The 20,947-nt window shown below is 45.8% G+C and overlaps 1 protein-coding gene across 4 annotated transcripts in view; it reads right to left on the minus strand.

Moving 5' to 3' along the window:
- Window positions 1–20,947, minus strand: part of LOC119166787 (chymotrypsinogen B) — a 1,014,345-nt gene that overhangs the window by 334,178 nt on the left and 659,220 nt on the right. For all 4 annotated transcript variants that reach the window (XM_075882532.1, XM_075882530.1, XM_075882531.1 and 1 more), the window contains one exon: window positions 8,737–8,896. In XM_075882532.1, the coding sequence (XP_075738647.1) occupies window positions 8,737–8,896 (160 nt within the window). The remainder of the gene's footprint in view (window positions 1–8,736; window positions 8,897–20,947) is intronic.

Genomic DNA, 20,947 nt, shown 5'->3' on the forward strand with positions numbered 1-20,947 from the left:
TCTCAGGATAACGGGCCTATCTTTGCCCTCCTGTTTTGCTCCTAAGCGATGAATTCGTTCAACTGAGGTAATTTTAACGTTTAGCAGCTTATCAAAAACGTCGACGTTAACCTTCTCACGTAAAACATCTTCAGTTTCATTCATGCTTCTTCTTTTATCCTTCTGATAATAAGCGGTTTTCAAGATCGTCGAGTCGCTTGAAGGGGGCATTCCTGTCGGTGCACGACTTAGTAACGAACTCATCAACTTTTTGACTAACAGTTGCTATTGACGTTTTGGCTTCACTGGCAAACTTCTCAAGGCTAGCAAGCCTGAGTGGCCTTCGCCCAGAATTTCTAGTCTTTCCTCGATTTTCGAAAGTCTGCCCTCTACCCGAGCCTCAAAAGGTGCTTGGTTTTTTTCCATTTTGGTTAGTTTCTCCAGGACTACCTATTGTGTCTTAATTATTTCGCTAAGCTTTTCTTCAGTGATAGGCCCAGGATTTTTTCATCACCCGAACGTGACACTAGCAAGCTGGCAATGGCAAAACATTTATATCAACAACAAAGAAGAGCATGTGGACACGGCAACACCACTAAGCACAGGTAATCACTACGAAAACAGTATTTTCGATCACCAATTAACCTGCACAAAGAACTGGAAAGTCGGTGACATTGTCACGGCGATGCCACCGTGTCCACTAATGCTTGCAGAAGTGAGCGTTCCTTCTAAAGCATGAAAGCCAGCGGGTCCGGGATGTGCTGGTGACGTCACGGTGCGGGAAGAAGATGCGCTGTAGCCATACTCCACGTGTGGCAGCCACCGCAGAGTGTCATCCAAGATGGCGCCTAGGACGTCGTTTGGCAGAAGCGAAGGCGATGCAGGCCGGCAGTGTCCATTTGCCATGAACATTTCAGCAGCGCTGATCCAAAAGCACCCAGTTAGAGCCTGCACAATGAACGGGAAAGTCGGTGACATTGTCACGGTGGTGCCGCCGTGAACATAGCACGTAAGTATAGCAGCACGTAAGGCGGCAAGCTCCGCTGCTGTGGATGTTGTCCTATGCGACAGTTTGAACTTTATGGTGACCCGGTACGTCGGGTGACAACAGCACTTGTAGAGCTGTCAGCCGAGACCGATCCATCGGTACAAAATGTGGGTCCTCTGGCCGTATTTTTCGTTGAGTAGCGACAATGTCACTTGTCGTAGGACCACTGTTGAATGACGGCTCTTGTTCGTTATTCCCGTAAGAGTGATGCACACCTGTGGTTGTTGTAGGCACCACGAAGGTGACGCTGGTCTTGTTGTCTAAGCGAAGCCAAAAGGAAGGCATTCTCTATGAGCAGAAATAATCTTTGAAAACATCGCTTGTTGTCTTCGAAGTGGCAACACTGCAACATGGTGAGCAGGAACTCGGCCAAGGTGTCTTATGTGGGCTCTCAAATTGTCAGTGGTGATGTATGTTTGAATTGGATGCTCTCTTGCGATCATTATTGCCCCGTAGGTTGAGGTGCATTGCGGCAATCCTAAGCACACGCGTGGTGCTTGTCCTTGCAGACTTTCGAGGGTGCGGATGTTCGTCTTGCACCAACTTGTCAGTAACGGCAAGCTGTAGCGAAAAATCCTAGAAACAGTGCCCTGTATAGCTGCATCATTGACCTTATTGATGTGCCCCAAGATTTCCCGCAGAGGAACCGCATTATATGTACGATGGAAGTTAGCCTTCTCTTCAGGTAATTGCAGTGGGCACTCCACGAAATGTCCCTGTCAATAATCAAACCCAGGAAGCGATGGTTCTTCTGGTATGGAATATTTTGTCCATTGATGGTAACGGGGTATTGTGTCATGGCTGTGTGAGTAAACGCAACCAATGCACATTTCTCCGTTGAGACGGAAAGACCTTGCTTGCAGAGATATGATCATGTCAGGGTGGCAGCCGGTTGGACTCTTGCACGTACTTGTAGACGAGTTACAGCCGAAGTCTATAGACAAATATCGTCAGCATATATGGATATGAGGATAGTACTGAACAAAATTTCACGAAGACCTACCATCACGAGGTTAAATAAAGTGGGATTTGATACGGCGCCCTGAGGGACGCCACGTGAGGTATAGTAATTGGTGGTAGGTCCATCTGTGGTTTGTACAAAAAAGGACCTTCTCGTCAAATAATCCTAGATTAATTGGAACATCCGGCCACCGATACCGACAGCTTCCAACGAGTATAGGATGACTTTATGTGTTACGTCATCATAAGCCCCTTTGACGGCGGGGAAGAGTGCCAGTGGTATGCGCCTGAGGTTCTTCTGTTGCTGGATCAATGTTGTGAGATCAATCACGTTGTCAAGAGATAACCTACCTCGCCCGAAACCCGTCATGCAGTTTGGGTGTACGTTGTAACGCTCAAAGTACCCTTCTAGGCGTGTAAGTATCAACTCTTCCATGACTTTTCCTACGCAACTTGCGAGGGCAATGGGCGAAATGATGTCAAACGAAATGGTGACTTTCTTGGTTTGAGTAGTGGCGCAACTCGACCTATCTTCCAATCCTGAAGAACAATGCCCGCCTGCTATGAGAGGTTGTGAAAGTATAACAACTGTACCTTGGCCTCCTGTTGAAGGTTGGCTAGAGCGGCATAGGTGATGCCATCGGGTCCTGGTTAAGATGATCCTCGGGAAGCTGCCAAAGGTGCGTCGAGTTCTTCTATAGTGAGAAGATTGTTCATTTCGGAGATGCGAGGTTCAGAGATAACACTCTTAACGGTGCCAGCGAACAAGGTGGACACACCAGTGATTCGCGTACAAAACTCATTTGCCACTTCAAGTTGGGTGCGGCCTAAATGTAGGTCTAAAGCCATGAAGGAATGTCTTTGTTGGGGAGTCGAGCGCAGGCCACGAATAGTGCTCCAGATGCGTGACAACGGCTTTCGGGGATCCAATGATTCGCAGAATGTTTTCCAGCGTTCCTGTTCAAGTTTGCCTAAACGTCGTTGGACTTTTTTCTGCATGCGTAGTGCCAGCTTCAAGTCGCATATTGCTTTCGTCCGTCTGTATCTCTTTTCCTCCCTTCGGCGAAGCGCACACAGTTTTTCCAGTTCAACGTCAAAATCTGAACGCTTGCCAGTGAACGGGAGGAGACAGGAAGCTTCCCTCGTGGCCTCTTTGATGACATTCTCCAAGTTCTGGTCAGGGTATTCACGGCATCTATTTTTCATGAGTCGCTGAAATTTGGACCAATCAATTCTTCGTATTGTGGTCCTAGGAGAGGAGTTAGTACGAACCTTTATTCGCATATAAGGTGAAATGTGGTCACTCCCATGCGTTTTGATGTCTGAAAACCAGTGCACTTGCGACCGGAAGTTTCTGGATACCAAAGTCAAACCGAGGCAACTGCTGTACGTAAGGTCCCGAAGATATGTAGGACTGCCATCATTTAAAAAACATAGGCCGTGCTTAGAGGCGAATGTCATGAGGTTTATTCCTTTAGCGTTGATTGTAGAACTACCCCAGATGAAGTGATGTGCGTTGAAGTCTTCAGTTATGAGCCACGGGCCCACAAGTTTTGTCAGAATGTCTCGTAGTCGGTCTTGTTCAAACTGTCCGGATGGTGATATGTAGACACCAATGAGTGTGAATGACACTTTTTCCTGTTTAACTTGTAAGCAGACATATTGATTGACATCATGTGGGTTGAACTGCCTGATGCACATATGTGAAATCTGTGCAAATGTAAACAACCACCTTGCTGCGTTCCTCGCACGTTGAAGAAACGAAAGATGCATACCCTGATAGTTTGGAGGTTGTTGCACGTTTGGTTCACGTATAACTATTACAGGAATACGATTCATTAATATATACTGATAGAATGAAGAGATGCAGGATCTCAGGCCTCTCGCATTGCACTGTAGTGTCGACGCATGTCGGACCTCGTTGCGGAAGAAGAAAATTGGTCGAGCCATGGTTGCTACTGGAGACTTTCAAATACTGGACTTAGAGCACCAAGTACTTGTAGTGCACTCTGAGTGAGTGGAGACTTCAGACTGCTGCACAGCTTTCGCATGGCATCCAGCAGTGTTCGGAACATTTTGATGACTTCTGTGTCCTCCTCAGGCAGCTTGTCAGCGCTGGCTGGAGGGATGTGATTGTAGATGTGCGCTTGGAATTTGCAGGTGACTGTGATTTCGGCATTGAAGGCCAAACTGATTCCTCTGCAACATTGCTGTTCGTTGGTTTGTTGACCGCGCTGGCCGCCTTTGGTCTGGGAGGCAAGGACGGTGGGAGAGAAGGGTGGTGGAGTGGCGCTGTCAATGCGGCGTCTGCGGCATTCTTTAATGAACTGCGGCGACGGTGAAGCCGCTTTTGGACGGTCCTGGCAGCCTCTCGATGCGACGAATTGTCTCTCACCATTTGTGTCAATACCGCTATTTCTCTTTGAATTTCGGGGCAATGTTTTGACGAAGCTGCATGTGACCCGTGACAATTCGAGCATTTGAGGGTAGTTGTTTCGCAGTCATCCGCAGAATGGGCTTCTGCGCAACGAGGACACACCGTCTTATTTTCGCATACGCTTCTCACGTGGCCGAGCTTCATGCACTTCTGACACTGTAAGGGTTTGTGTACAAAAGGTCACAAAGAATGCCGAAAATGGTCCACCTTTACGTGTGAAGGAAGAGAGTCGCCTTTGAACATGATCTTCAAGCAGTGCGAGTTTCCAAAACGGACAGCTTTTGCGATTACGCTGGCTTCATCTGCCGGTTTGACCAGAACATTGAAGTCGGAGCTGGGAATGGCAGTATCCACATGGTAGATGACGTTAGAGCAACGTTAGAGCTCACAGGAATATAGGAGCGAACTTTCATTTCCCCCAGCTCGTGGACATTGCGCAGTATATTAAGTGCCACAGCATGTAAAACGTCGATGGCTAATAAGTTTTTACGCGTGTTCACTCTGATCTCTGTGATCTCGGTTGGCACGAGTCCTTCCAGCATCACCGGAACAGATTGCCTGTTGAGGCGCTTCATGTTACCGTCAGGTCCCTCAGGGACAAAAAGGATAGTGTTTTTCATGAGTCTCCTTGTCACTCTGTCGTTCAACGTGCTCGATCACGAAGATATTTTGACGTTCCACCTCTTCGCTTTACGGCTCAGCACTAGCCTAAAGTCGTCGTCGTCGGAAGGCTCTTCGCTGCTCATTGCGTATACAAGAGTGCCCTTGCTGTCATAGTCGCTGTAGAGTATCGTACGCTTGCTGGATGTAGCCACCGCTGACGCCGCCGTATCTGGCGGACGTCCGTGGAGGTCCACGCCCATCCCCGTCGGACACGGATGTGATATTCGCGAAGTTCACTTATAATTAGGTGGAAAAAGAGAACACCTACTGAAACAGCGATCTGCTGAGCAATCACTTCGTCGTCCCTGGTTTATTGTGATCCACAAAAAAAGTTGCGGCTGGAATGTGGCACTTCATCAGATGGTTTATGGGCAGTATTATCGCATCGTATTGACCATTTTGTTTGATACCAATTTGTTTGAGAAAGCTGACGTCAGCAGAACGCAGTCATTCCCACATACAAAAAGAAGCGCTGGCCTTGTTGTTTGGAATTTGCGAATTCCACGATTTCTTGCTTAGAAAATGTTACACACTGGGGACAGATCATAAAACATTCACCGCGCTTTTTCACTTCAAGAAGCTCGTCCTGGGGAAGGCGGCAGCTTGAATTCAGCGTTGGGCGCTGAATTCGAGCTGCGTAAGGAACACGCAATGGTAGCGCAAAAGTCCTCAATCGCTTGCCTTTGCCAGGGTACCATCAACGTGGAAGTCGAGAAGAGACCGAAAAGGCACTGTATACGCACCGTGTAACGCAAGTGCACCTAGGTTTAACCAAATGATTGCTTTGACTCGGAAGATTGGCATACTCCGGCAAATCCGGGAATGGATCGAGCAGGGCTGGCCATCACATCATCTTAAAGAGCAGCAGCAACATATCTGCAACCGTAATTCTCCCGCCGACATGAACTCGTCGTGAGGCATTGCCTCGTTTACTGGGGTCATTGTGTGGTCGTGTCAGAAGTAGCCCGGCAGTGCCTACTCAACAAGCTGCCCGACACGCACCCAGTTGTTGGGGCCATGAAAAGACTCAATCGTGTGCTGTTATGGTACGCTGAAGTAGAAAAAATACACTGTAATGTTGGTGCAAAAATATTATCAATGTTTGCAAGGGTGGTTCATGCCTGCAGCACAAGTAATATCAACATGACCTAAGACGGGAAGTGGTGGTTTTGAATTCACAAGGATATTGAAGGTTTTGTTTACAGGTACCTAATTTTTGTCCTAACTTACGTGAAAACAAAGTGGAAAGGTGCAACACCACTGAAAGCAGCTACCACAGACACAACTATTACCTTCCTTAGGGTGAAGCTTGCTCATTTTGGTATCCTACATTGTGTGGTTTCTGACAACGGCCCAAGTTTTCGAGCGCAACATCGGCCAAGTTCATGCACGAAAATGGCATGCGCCATGTGAGGATGGTGCCGTACCACCCACCAATCAGATAGACTAGTGAAGCGAGCAGTGTGAATATTAAAAAAGGGCCTCAAGGAAAACAAGCGTTGCACACTGCAAGAAAATTGTTTCGCTTTCTGTTTCGGTACAAATCTATGTCTTTCGAGTGGCCAATCACAAGCCCAACTGCTGCTGGGATACGAGCCACGGACAACGTTGTACACTCACTTTCAAGCAGGGGAATTCCCTGCAGAGGCCGATGCTATCCGAGGACAACCTTCGTCACCCAAAACGCCATGACGTTTTCCCCCGGAAAGATCATCTGGTCCCGCCAATATCAACAAGGGCTGAAATGGTTTCAAGGGGTGGCAATACCAACGAAAGGACACGAGATTGTGAAGGTACAGACCCCTCTGACAACTCAGCGCTGATATGTCGATCAGCTGGGGTTATGAGTGTGACATCAACGACGCTGAAAAAGAACACATTGAGGACCAGCGCCAGTTTAGCGTGAACTCAGCCGGATACAGACTCTCGAGAAGTACAGCATCGTTGAACTCCAGGGTAGTGACCACTCAGTCTCCATATGGACGCGAGAAACCTGGGTGCTGGAAGCTGTTTCATCTCTACTTCTCCGTTCAATGCGAGCAAGACGCCCGCTGGAAGGATTAGGCTTTTGAAGTGGGGAGTGATGCTCTGTCATCGCTAAATCGCTATCACCTGTACGTTTCCTTATTACTTGTTAGCAAGCCCCGATGTACTCGGCCAAACTCTAGTCGGGACTCACGTGATTGTAAAAGGCATGTGCCAAGCAATAAACAGTTCATTTCGTGTTTCTACGACGTGGCATCACTTCAGCTGCTGTTATAACACCAAGTGGTCTCTTCGAAATCAAAGTTATGGCCTTTCATATGGATAGGCACCTGTGAATTTACAATTCGATATGAATACAGTATTGGCAGGCTTGAAGGGGCCGACAAATGTCTCGTGTACATTGACGACGACGTGGTCGTCTTTCTCTTAAGTTTCTACAAGCCGCTCCAGCACCTTCAAGGTGTACTTAAAGCAATTAGGGCCTTCATAATAACCCTGAAGCCATAAATGTACCCTCTTGCGTTTGAGGAGCTCATGCTTTAGGGCCACGAGATTATCATATCTGGAGTTCACCGCGACCCAATGCAAACAGCCTCCCTCACTGCCTTCCCGCCAACCACTGACGAGAAGGCCGAACGCTGACTTCCCGGTTTGTGCACTTATTACAGACGCTTCATCCAGGGATTTTCACAGATCACCCAGCCCCTAGCTCACTTGGTGAAAACTGACGTGGAAATAAATTTTAAGAGTGAAATAAAGTTGGAAATAGCATGATCACTTCAAGAACTTTAAGATCTTCGAAACTTGTGCACATCGACGAATACGCCAACACGAAAATATTATCGCCGACGCAAGCGACGTAGCTCGGAGCCATCTTTGTGCGGAGCTAACGGAACAGAAAGGATTATTAGTTACGCCAGCTGGTCTCTATCCAAGCCCGAAGCCAACTATTCCACATCAAAAAGGAGTGCCCCTACATTATCTAGGCTGCATCAAAGTTGCACCTCTACGTTCACGGCAAGTCTTTCAAAGTTGTGAGCAACCAACACATCTTGTGTTGAATAGTTAACACGCTCGAGGACGCGACAGGTCGCTAGTCACATCTTAATGTGTAACTTTGATGATCACTTCTGTTGGAAGTTTTGCACCCATCAGTGTCTTTTTTGTGCTTCGCCTGAGAAACTTTTCGCGCAAAAAGAGCGTGCTTTATCAACTTGTGTAACCCATATCTAGTTTGATCAGAGCGCCGATTCATCGCGAAGTCATTACATCATATTTGTACTTAATAAACATGCCCGGGATCAGTTGCCTCACGCGGCGTACACTGGGAATCCAGCACTCCCGTTGGTCTTTGAAGCCCGACCATGATGAACAACTAAAATATTTTGTTGCGGTTTTGTAGTTTTGAAATATATTAGCGCAGTTTGGGGCACAGCCGCTTTTACCCGAAATAGCAAGGCCTTGCCTCCCGTCACCTGGCATGGCTTCATTGAAGACAATGTTGCTGCACGGAGTACGTGAGCCGATCACACTCGCAGTGGCACTGCACTAACACTAACTCAATGTGCGTTTTGTGTATTCTAAAAAAAACTTGTAAATCTTCGTTCGTGCAAGTGATATATTCTACAGAACATTACTAATGTGTTAAAACACACGTACTTACCCCTTGTTTGTCCCCAGCCAGTCGCAAGACACTTTCCGTGTAGAAGTGAATCGGTGTCGTTTTCTGGCAGGCAGATAGGCCTCATTTTGTCGGTGAAATTCACCGGTACATCAAGCTTGATCAGGGCGATATCGTAGTCGTGCATGATGACACGGTGGTTCTGCGCATAAACGGTTTTCGTTAGAAATGGCTTTTCAACTAAAGCTCTACCGTAGGCGCGATTCGTTCGCAACTGATATTCTGTACAAGGTACGTTCAACTCTCTCTGCACAGCCCATTGGGTGCGGCTATGTCAATTATGAGTATTAGCAGCAGAGCTGTGTAGGTTAACCACAAATCAGTGCGCAGTGAAAAGAAAGCAATCTCCATAATGAGGCATTCTACTCTTCGTCTTCCCCGTCTATCCGAAAACACGTGCGCCGATGTGTCTCCTGTAGCTCATTGGTCCTCTTCCCTCCTCTTTCTATGATTGCTTCGTGCTAATGAGGCAACCACAGTATTGGTGCCAATACAAGTACGATCCGAATGGCAGAACAGCAAGTTCTTTGCAATCAGTTCTTCTACATTAAAAATGCATGAGCAAACTCAAACTTCATGAGAATCAAGCGTATGTCGATAATAGCGTACGTTATAATGAATTCATTTCTCGTTAATGAGTGTTCAAGGTCTTCCTCATTGAAAGCCTCATCACTGCGCTCATCGTGAATCGCACGACTTGCTTGAACTGTTTGAACTTTTGACGTCTTTGTGATGTGGCCTTCATGACCTTCATGCTTTCCCCACGGGGCCAAGTGACACGTAATATCCAGCTAAACGGCATTTCAAACCGACACGCAATGTCCACGAAACGAACGTTCAAAGAAGCTGACTTTCCAACTAGAACAGTAGAGCCTGTAAAACACTATTCTTAGTTTATTCATTTCATTTTATAGTAACAATGTTCTCATCTGCAAATAATTGCACGAGTATAACTGAATGTCCCTATAATACGGCAGAATGGGCCTTCAGAATATAAATGAATAAAAAAACGCGAACGAATACCGAACGAAAGGAGGTTTTGAGACGCTGACTACACGTTTTGTCTGGCGTTCCTGGTAAACCAGATTTTTCCAAAAAGATAAAGTATTGAATGAAACCGCATTTCCATCGACCCTCACCGTGCAAGTGATACGCAATTATAATTGCGCATCAGATAGACGGTGAGCGTTGTCATACTATAAATGTTGCTTAGAGAGGTATACCTCGGAAAAAAAATCACAGCATACCCACAGAAAGAATGACGATCAGTGGGGCAAAACGTCTGTCCGTGAGTTTGTCTACCCATTCCGTCCACCCATTTCGTCCACCCATTCATCCGTGCTTCTATCAGTTCGTTCATTCGAGCTTCCGTCCTTTCGTCCATCAATCCGCCCGTTCACCCGTGCTTCAGCCCGTCCATCCCGGCGTGTGTCTGTTCTTTTTTTTAAAGGCGATAGTCTTTCTCGGGGATCTTTGACGGAAAAATTTCGGTCTGTCTACCTGTGTGTCTACATTTGTCTATTTGTCCGCCCTAACGATACCCCAAACAGCACTAAACAGCCAACCCCATCAGCAGCGCCCACCAATATTGCTCAAGGTTTAGCGTACATAGTCAATTAAAAAACAATTATTGCGCATATCTGAGGCACCACAACACTGCTTCAATGTTTTCTATGTCTGCCTTTATACTAGAAGAGGCACACACAAGTAACTTTAAGGAATGTAGCTTTTATCCGCACGGCACTGACAGTGCAACGCAATGCTCAAAAAGGTGTTTCCAACGCTTTGCTACGACGTCACGGTGGTGGCACCTGCCCGTCGCTTTGCGTTCTGCACCTTATCACCTCCGAGACTGGCGCTCAGCTTTCTCCGCAGGCTGGACGCCTTCGTTTTCGAAGATAACTGCCAGATGGCACTTGTGTCTAACGTGCCTAGATGCGCTCGTTCGCCTCCGCGACACGCTCGAGGCACTCTAACGCAGCGCCTGCAGAATACCATTCACCGATTTTCTTGCGCAGAACATCAAATAAACGTTTTGTTAAATCTCTTCAGACGCAAGACTATCGTCTTTCGACGAAATTTACAGTGTAACGTGTAGATTTGGGCTGATTTTCATATATACATTATTACTGTTGTGTCTGTTTCGAGACATAATAGTAGTGGGTACATGTTTTAGTACAAAATAGAACAACAAAAAGAATCGCTAAGAATATAGAAGCAAGGCGAAGAACTCATATGCTTACATAGCTTTACAACAATATCTCTCATCAGATACGAGTGCAGATGTTCATAGGAACACAGAAAAAGAACAACCACTAAGATAATGCAAAAACAGCTTAAAAGTAGATGGAGCGATGTAGTATCTCAAGGAACTCTTCGCAAGTCAATGGCTGAAGCGGACCATTAAAATTGTTCCACATTCAAACAGTGAATGAAAAAAAATGAAAAATTCGAAACAGTCAACGTGTGTTCTAAAAGGATTAATGTCTAGTCTACAGGTTCGCCAGGTGACACATGTATTAGTGGATACAAAAGAAGTGCCTGAATACCGAATGGCACGTGGACGATCTTGCACAGCAAAATTACGCACCCGTGTTTTCGCATATGCTCCAAAGGTTGCAGCGATAGATGTGGACATGTGAAGAAGGGGACAAGCTGTGATTATAGCTACCGAAGTTGAAAGTGCCCCACGTGAGGTGAGGAGACTACACAGTTTGAGCGTATGCAAGTATCCGATGAACAAGTGCTTTGTAGGCAGTCAGCTTACTTCTATCGTTGCATTTTTTAAAGTTCGTTTTATGTAACCAAGTTTTCGAAGCGCTTTTGCAGAGATATGATTAAAATGGGCAAGGCAATTTAGGTTATGTGAAACAATGACACCCAGATATTGGAAGTGTTACTTTGGACTAGTATAGCATTCATATTGTAAGAGTACTTCAGCGGCTTGTTTTTATTACCAAAAGTCAGGGTGACTGTCATGGTAAAAACAATTTTCATTTGCCACATAGTACTCCAATCGCAGAACATTGAAAATACCTTGCTCAATTATCATTCGTGTTGAGCGTCAGAAACAGTGTGGTAAAAGACACCGTCATCTTGATATAGGCGCAATTTACCTTTGGATGTAATAATAACACTTACTACATCAATAATGAAAATAACAAATAACACAAGTCCCGGAACTGAACGCTAAGGCACTTCAGATGGCACTGTTGCAGACGAAGAATGCGTGCTAATAAAAGTTACGAATTGACATCATTTGTGTAAATAGTCAGTGATCCACTTTATTACTTTGCACCCTTGTTCGAAGTTCACATAGAAGCGTTTCAAGACAGACTATGTCAAAATCTTTCGAGTAATTTATGAAAATGGCATCTAGCTGATTAAGACTATCTGATTGATTGATATGTAGGGTTTAATGTACCAAAACCACCATATGATTATGAGAAACGCCAAAGTGGAGGGATCCGGAAATTTCAACCACCTTGGGTTCTTCGCACCCAAATCTGAGCACATGGGCCTACAACATTTCCGCCTCCATCGGAAATGCAGCCGCCGCAGCCGGGATGTACATTTCACAAGTTTAGACACCTGACGCGACTCTACGGTTGTACCACGTTTTATTCTACTTTTGTGACTCTATTTCGTTCATTTTTTAGATGATTTTTAAAATATTTTTATAGTTTCATTATTGTTTGACTCATATTATTTATTCAGATTATTTAGGACTAGGTGGTAAGAATATTAACCTTATATTTATTTTAATCTATTTAGCAGCTGCATAGTGTTTAGTTTGCGTGTTTTTTGGCCGCATTAAACATCCAGGTACACTGCCCCTCTTTGAACATTCATCGCTCCTGGGATGACACATGAAGACGTTTCCAATGGTCGCTAACTCCAGTACACCGTCATCATTGGTGTAACCAACACGTTTGAGAACGCTATGTTGCACTGCTATCTGCACCACGCGATAATGTCCCATGTACACCTGCTTTGTGCCGAGAAGGCCTTTTCTAACAAGCACCAGATCCTTCAGTTGTATCTTAGGTGTCCGCATATTGTGGCGGTGGTCAAAGTTTCTCTTCATACTTTCCCGGTATCGCTGGTAGGCTTCCGAAGTTTTTTTTTGTTTTTCGCACAATTGCAAGTGGTCTGCAGTGCACTGTTCTTGATCAGCAGGAAGCACAGGTACCTTTCCAAAAGCTGAAAAGTATGGGCTACAGCCGATGATCGCAGTATGCGACCGATTGTGATGAGCAGCAGCTGCCTTCAAGCAGCACTTCCATCTACCCTGAAAACCTCGATACATTGAAATGAACTGCTACAAATCCCGAATGATTCTTTCAGCCTCGCCATTTCCTGCAGGATGGTACGGAGACCAGCGTCGCAATACAACTCCTCATTCCTTCACCGTCTCTTGCAAACGCAGACTGAGAAACGCTGCTCGATTATCAGATACTACTATTTTCGTATTCTTGATCATCTCTCGGCTCAAAAGAGTGATCACACTATTTGCATCTTCACTTCCCAGCCGTGCAGCCACTACTCTTGTGCAGTGGTCTATTACCACTTGGAGAGACTGCGTTCTTCTTGCTCCTGCAGCCTTCTTCTTGAGTTCTGAGAAATCCAGATGGATGACTTCAAGTGGTACATCGGAATAGCTAGGCAAAACCATCTCATCTGTTCTCTGATGGTACTTGGCTTTGTGAACTTGACATTGATGACCAGACTGAGCATACCGTTAAACATCCTCTTTCGTGTGTTCTTCGAAAAGCTGTCATGTCCACCGGAGTGTGGGGAGTCGTGATAGAGTTCTAAAATTTGAGGCACTATTGTTTCTGGGACTGCGAACTTCGTTCTGGAACTTAAGTTTTTCAGTTCTTTCCCACAACAATGTTGCGTTGATATTTTTCTGATCAGGAATTACCGCAAGTCTTGAAAGCGCATCTGCGTCCTTGAGGTGTTTTACAGGCCTGTGGTGGACCATGAAAGTAAACTGCTAGAGTTCATTCACCTACCTAGCAATTTTTCCTCGAGGTTCAGCAAGGTAAAGGACATACGTTAAGGCTTAGTGATCTGTAAAGAGCGTGAAGCTCCTGCCATGTAGGTAATATCTGAAATAGCGTACGGCCATTAAGACTGTCAAGGCTTTCGTCTCTGTAGTCGTGTAGTACAGTTGTGTTTTCGAAAAGGTGTACGAATAGTACCCTACGAACCTCTGTTGGCGGCTCCGTGGACAGTCGATATCTCTCTGGTAAAGCACTGCACCTGTGCCGTGATAGGAAGCATCGGTGTTCCGTTCAAAGGGCAACTTGAAGTCTGGAAGAGTCAGGACCGGATCCGATGAAATAATAGTCACAAGGCTGTGATAAACAGATTCACACTCTGCTGTCCACTGAAATGGTACATTCTTCTTAGTCATTTCCGTGAGGCATTTGGTATTCATCGCATAATATCTAATGAATGGCCGAAAATGCCCTGCAAGATTCAGAAATACCCGCAAAAAGTGCAAGTTATGTGGCTTCTGCATTTTCGCAATTCGTTCAACTGATTCCTGTTTTGTTGTCTTGGTTTGGCCCTCAAATACTTCTCCAAGAAACACCACTTTACTGTGGAAAAACTCACTCTTCTTGTAATGAATTTTGAGCTCGGCGTCACAAAGTGTTTGAAGTACACTAGCCAGATAGATGGCTTGAGTGCTATTCCTCGTTGCGGGAATATACCATTATATTGTCCACGTAGACGTTACAAAACTTCCCGAGAAACGGTCGCAAGACATCGTTCATCATTTTCTGGAACCAAGCGGGTCAGTTCTTCCATCCAAATGGAAGTCGGTTATTTTCATAGATGTCAAAGGGAATGAAAAAAGGAGGAATATTTCTTGCACGTTTTAGAAATCGCAACTTGCCAAAATTTCTTACATAGGTTAAAGCGCGAGAAAACTCTACAGCCACCCGTGTCATCTATGATAAAGTCTGTACGTGGCATAGGAAACGAAAAAAGCTCAGTATGCTTATTAATTTGTCTGTAGTTCATGCAGAGTCGAAGACTTGCATCTTCCTTTGGTGCAATGTTGATGGGTGAAGCGAACGTAGACGTGGATGGACGGATGACCTGTGCATCCAACATCTTTTGAATCTCTTTCTGAAGCCACACTCTCTTTTCTCGTGAAATATTATACGGCTTTTTTCTCACCACCGTCGTATCACTGAGCTGGAATGGAACCTCAAACTTTGGAGTTGCGTAGGGTATCCTTTCAAGCACAGCAGTTCCGAGTAAAGCGTCCTAACATCTTCACCTGACGATGGCTTCTGAGGAGTCTTTGAAGCTGAAACTGCAGCGTTGATAATGCGGCGCTTTCTTCTGTGGTAATTTATCCTGTCCAGTAGATATTAGGGCGAAGTGCACTGATGGCTTGACGTGAAAGCAGTAATTCATACGGCAATCAGTCGAGTACCAGCTTGAGCAGCGACAGTGTGGCTGAGACACGATATGGTTATTCAAGTCAATTTATCGTGAACATCTCGTCTTCCATCGTATCTGTGTACTTTTGCTGGTCTTACTTGTTTCACTTTCGCCCTCTCAACAATATTTGCGTTAATAACAAGGACGCTTGCTCCGCTGTCAACTAACGCACTCCGTTTATTTCCATTTCCAAAAACAGATATGTATATCAAACTTGTCGGAGACAAATAAACAGCTTCTCTTGATGTCGTCGAGTGGAAGCCGAGACCCTCTCTATTTAGTTTTTGTTACGTCATCTAGCTCTTCACCATGGACTGAGCCTTTCTGGATGGTCAAAAAGGATACGGGTGTTGCAGTAGGTCTCCAGCTTGCAAGTGGGCGTCGTTCCTCAGCTCGTGTGGCCCTGGTATTTCTTGAAGCAGGTGTCATGGGTTGAGGCTGGGCTCCTAGGTCCTGGAGGTACATGTTTCGCATTCCCTGCAGAAGTTCTTCGACCATCTTCGGTCCTCGCATTTGTATTTGCTTCTGGAGGTCCAGACTTAAACCAATCATGATAAGCGGAACCACAGACATCTCAGGCAAAGATCAGTCCACCAGCTGTAGCAAGCGTCTTTTCTCATAAAAATAGCTGAGTGTAGATCCAAACAAGTATTTGAACGTGATTTCTTTGTCCCATAGAAACACCTTGTTTTCGCTGAAGGAGCTAAGAAAGCTTGCTTTCCACTCTATCCATGGTTTGTTGTTGTGAGTGTTGACACGCCATTCGTACCAACTCTTGGCTATGCCCGATAGGAATAGTCACATGTTATTCACTTTATCTTCGTCGCTGTGCCAGTAGTTTTTATTGCATGCATACTCGTAAAACGTGAGCCAGGACTCGGGACTACTAGACTCTTCGTCAAACATGTCTGGCTTCACGTGTTCGCAACTTGGTCTGCTTAATCTTTCCGTCACGTTTACAAGCAAGCGCAATAAATCATTTCGCAACCTATTCTGTTCTTGGTGAAGTTCAAGAAACTTGTTGATCAGCTCAACGGAACTGTCAGGCGAAGCAGTGGTAGCAGGCTTCGCGCCAATTCTTACTGAAGTCAGCATAAAATTTTCATAGTCCTGACGTTTCATGTTGATCCCCACCATTCTTTTAGCAAGTTAATGGTCTGGAGTGAGCTTTATTTTAGTGCTTATATAGGAAAGAAATGTGTCAGTGCTCACTGCTTCCGGAAGAGCTAGTTCCTCTTCTTCTTAAGGCGTTGCAGTCAAGATCCGGATGCCACCGCGTTGATTTGCTCCAATAGTAAAGCCTACCCACATCTTGGATGTCCGCACAGAAAATATCCTGTCGGCTGCACCAATTTTTAATATTACACAGTACTAGGCAGGGGTGTCAGCCATCGTCTTCTCAGGGCCAACGCAAGGTAGCTCGAAGCAAACTCGGCTGTCCGTGAAGCTCGGGCCATCCTATATTGCACCCCTGGCGTAGTTCTGTAATGTAATGCTTCACTCCCACGCAGATTGCTTGGGTTCGATTCTTGCTGGGAGTCTGACATTTATTATTTGCATTCATCGGGTCGACGCTACCGATGCTGGGTATTTCTGAACGCTCGCATGTTAAAATTGCACATGTGTGTTGTCATCGTTCCTGCGTAGATACAAAGTGTGCATCACTAGTCGCACATACCCGCCTACCAGAGACACATACCCGCCCGTGGGTATGTGCCACTGTCTGGTGGGGAGTGTCTGACAACGTATGCGACGGGATTGTGAAATTATTCATGTCTTGACCAGCGCGTCATAGTCGTCAAACCATGTTAGCCTGCCTTGCTAATTTTCTTTCCCGAGAAATTAAGGGGTTGACCACGAGAGCACCCAACCGTAAGCGGCTAGACAGACAGACAGACAGACAGACAGACAGACAGACAGACAGACAGACAGACAGACAGACAGACAGACAGACAGACAGACAGACAGACAGACAGACAGACAGATAGATAGATAGATAGATAGATAGATAGATAGATAGATAGATAGATAGATAGATAGATAGATAGATAGATAGATAGATAGATAGATAGATAGATAGATAGATAGATACGCTCAAAGTCGCTGAAACTTGCTAAGAAATCATTCGCACATAACAACACGAGGCCTGCGAGAAACATGCAACGCAGTCACAGCGAAAGCAGGAAGAGTGGCCTTTCAGATTCCTTTCTAAACTCCTTCTGGTAACTGCTACAAGCACACTTGTAGCAGTTACCCACTGCACCATGACAACCGTAATTTATCGGCAATATGCAAGCATTCACTATGCTAGCTTTCGTCATTTTCGCAGAAGCGTAGTATCCGCTAACAATGACAAGGAATTATGTGCCAAGTTGTCCATGCAGTGGCTGAAGACAATAAGAAATCATGCATCAAGTTAGTAAGCGCCACAGTTAAGAGGTGACTAAAATTAAGCTGTTGTAATGCGTTACTGCATTGGACGACCCACTCTTTACTACGGTATTCGCATTGTGTGATGCCTGGTGTTTCTTTTGGTGTTATAGAACGCTTTATTATTCATTTCAACGCGATTCCTTTCCTGACATCAAGCCTGCTTGCGGCCTTTATAGCGATACTGAGGGGGCATGGCATTCTGGCTGAGGGAGCTTCAAAGTGGAGCACCCTATGGCACTGGTGGTGACTTGCCGTTGCATTGCAACTTGTGTGGTTGTACGCCCCTCTTTGATAATGTAGCAATTTTAGGTAAAGCTAAGACGCAGCGTGAACGGAAGATTATTGAGGCATTCCAAATCTGGTAACTAGTTTTAGACACATTTATTAGTGCAGCCTCAATATTTTGACCGGAAATAATGTTTGTTTTTAGCACAGGGGTGATTTGCTGAAATTAGCTTGCTTGGTTTTTCGGTTTGTTATCAACGCATGCGTTGTAAGGACTTGGGAGGAACGTTTTTTTGCAAATAAGCGTCAATTGTTAGCGCCACGTCTCTGCTCTCTGATTATGTTTCTGCTGCTCTGCTTTTTCCGGTTTTGATGTTTTGTGGCTTCTCTTGTAGTTAACTGAGTATGAAAAAACTTGCCCAGCAAGCAACTCTTCTGAACTGCCTAAGGCAAGCTTGCGGAAAAGTTAAAAGCACCGGCGTGGCTCTGTAGTAGTAGAATACTGAGCTGGCACGCAGCGCAGCCGGGTTCGGACCCCACCGTTTCCTGGGCGTTTATTCTTTACTATTTTTTATTTTGTGCAATAGTGGTTACGGACACCGGTGGCGACGAACCACTACGGTGCCACGCGTTACCCGTAATGTGATTTAATAACAGCTTTCACTGTAAAGGACAGCCGCCTCCACGCAGATTTAATAAACTGCTGCCAGATGGCTCCAAACAGCCATGCTGGATGCCTCTACTTTCAACAAAGAAGGGTATTGTTGCGCGGATGAATAACAAGCACAACGTTTGCGACCACCCGTTCGGCCGCAGTAAAAGCAGCTTGAGCTTCCGACAACCAAGCAACAGCAGAGGACGGGCTGGCGGTTAAACATAGGAGCTCGGTGAATGGTCAAAGCAGTTCTGCGTAGTTCGGTATGAAGAGCTTGGAAAAATTGACAATTCTCAGGAATTAGCCTGATTGGCGCCTTGCTGTTTGCTAAGAATATTCTTGGATTGCTTTAACATTGGACCGAAGAGGGCGTATACCTTGGATGAAATGTAAAGGCCCAAAGACTCGAGCGCAGCTGCGCCGAAAATACACTTCGAGGCATTCAAAATGAGGCCATACTGCATCAGGAGTTGGAACAGGGCGCGGAGATGCTGCTCATACTGAACGGGCGTCCGGCTGGCGATGAGGACATCATCAAAGTGGGTCGACGGTAATCTGGTAGTATGCCTTAACAGGGTCCACTTTGCTAACAATGGTACAGACATCAAGGCATGGTGAAAATTGATAGAAGGATTGATAGGCGGGCTACTTGGTATATGTTCATGATGAAATAATGAGAGCACAAACTAACGGAACACAAGAAAGAAGACATTTGTTTGTCTCTTCTCCTGTGTCTTGTTAGTTTGCGCTCCAAATATTTCATTATCAGCAATCTAAAATTGTCTATGTGAGGTACGAGATATTCGTCGTATAAAGTATTGGTGTTCAATGCTCGATAGTCTGCAGAAGGACAGGCTATGGTGTCCTTAGATGCGCTGTGATCGCACTCGTTGTAATAAGACAGGCGATCAATCGCTCAGCTCAACGTACATCAATATTCATTATTTTCTCATGCTGTTTCACTGTGCAACAAACTACCAAAAGAAGTGGTTATTGCTTACTTAACACAATCGGTCACCAATTTCGCCAATAAACTTTCACTTGATTTCTCAATGCTTCTGTACTATAATTAGGTTCTTCGTTCATGCTGAGTTCTTTATAAAATTTTGTAGTTTCTATTGTATCATGATCATAGATCAAATATGGTTTTCAATGCTGTTTAAAAATGTTGTCTCCTTTGTATGTTGTGTTATTATTTCATATATGTACGTATATTTTGACCCATGTCTACATGTGGACAAAAACGATGATGGGGTAGATTTAGCGGACACCAGGTAGTGGGCATCTGGCTTGACTCGAGAACGAAGAAGAAAATCTTGCGGCTCACCCACGGAGGAAGGAAAAGGTAAGGAGAGGCCCTGACGTCACTCGTTGTGAAGCCGCGATGAAGCCGGAAGTCGGCCATATTGAGTAGGCAAATTCTCCTCTCTTGTTTACATATGAATGCGAAGCAGAAGGCGCGACTCCCTCTCCGGCTCGGAAAGCACGTGGGCTGCGCAGCGCGTGTGTCGTGACGATCCGAAACTAATGGAACTGGGCTCATCACTCAGAGCCAGCGGGACAACTTCAGCGAAATCGCTTCGTCCGAGTAATAACAAAGAGTAGCAGCTCGCTGACAACGAAGCAACTACGAAAGAACGCGCGCTAGATGCACTGACAACGGCGAGTGCTTTCACGTCATTATACAGCAACTGTACAGACAACACGATCGGTCGTGCGCCTTCTACGGTTGCATTCCGCCACGCGACTGACGCAGCGTCCCGCCACTGTGTCCGTGTTCCGCGTGAAACTCACCTGCGTCAGCATTCTGCGACCGTGGTGACTTTGAGCACGGTGCTAGTGACAGTTGAACGTGGTTGCTGTTACGTTGAGATTGCATGCAATGCTGGTGGAGAGTGTACCAAGCGGAACAGAAAAAGTGTTTTAATACGCACATGCAAGTTGTTACTGTACACACACAACACGAAACTACGTATGTGCACATGGTCCTCACGGCGTCTTGCTGGCCTCAACAGCGTCATCCGTTGTCACAAGCAGGAGCACTGCTCAACCGTCACGGACCTGCAAGGCGTTCGTCGTCATTCAGCTTCATCATGGTGCCCAACGCCATTTCGCTGAACACTAACTGCTTCATCCGCGTCATCCGCCGCACGACACATGGATATGCCCTTGTTCTATGCACTGTTGAAACCCCGTGATGGACAAAGAAATTTGTAAACGTTGCTAAGAGTAATGTAACAGCCAGACGAACACTGCGTAACCAATAACGCGGCGCAGAGCACAGATGTTGTCCGCCACGGCTCAGCACGAGACCTAGGGAGGCACACATTCCGCCGCCAGCCGCGGCCGCTCACTGCTAGACCAGCTTCACTGCGCAACACGTAACCATAACAACGCCGCCATTGTGCCTACTGA

This window comes from Rhipicephalus microplus, unplaced genomic scaffold (genome assembly GCF_043290135.1).
Source record: "Rhipicephalus microplus isolate Deutch F79 unplaced genomic scaffold, USDA_Rmic scaffold_12, whole genome shotgun sequence".
NCBI classification, from domain to species: domain Eukaryota; kingdom Metazoa; phylum Arthropoda; class Arachnida; order Ixodida; family Ixodidae; genus Rhipicephalus; species Rhipicephalus microplus.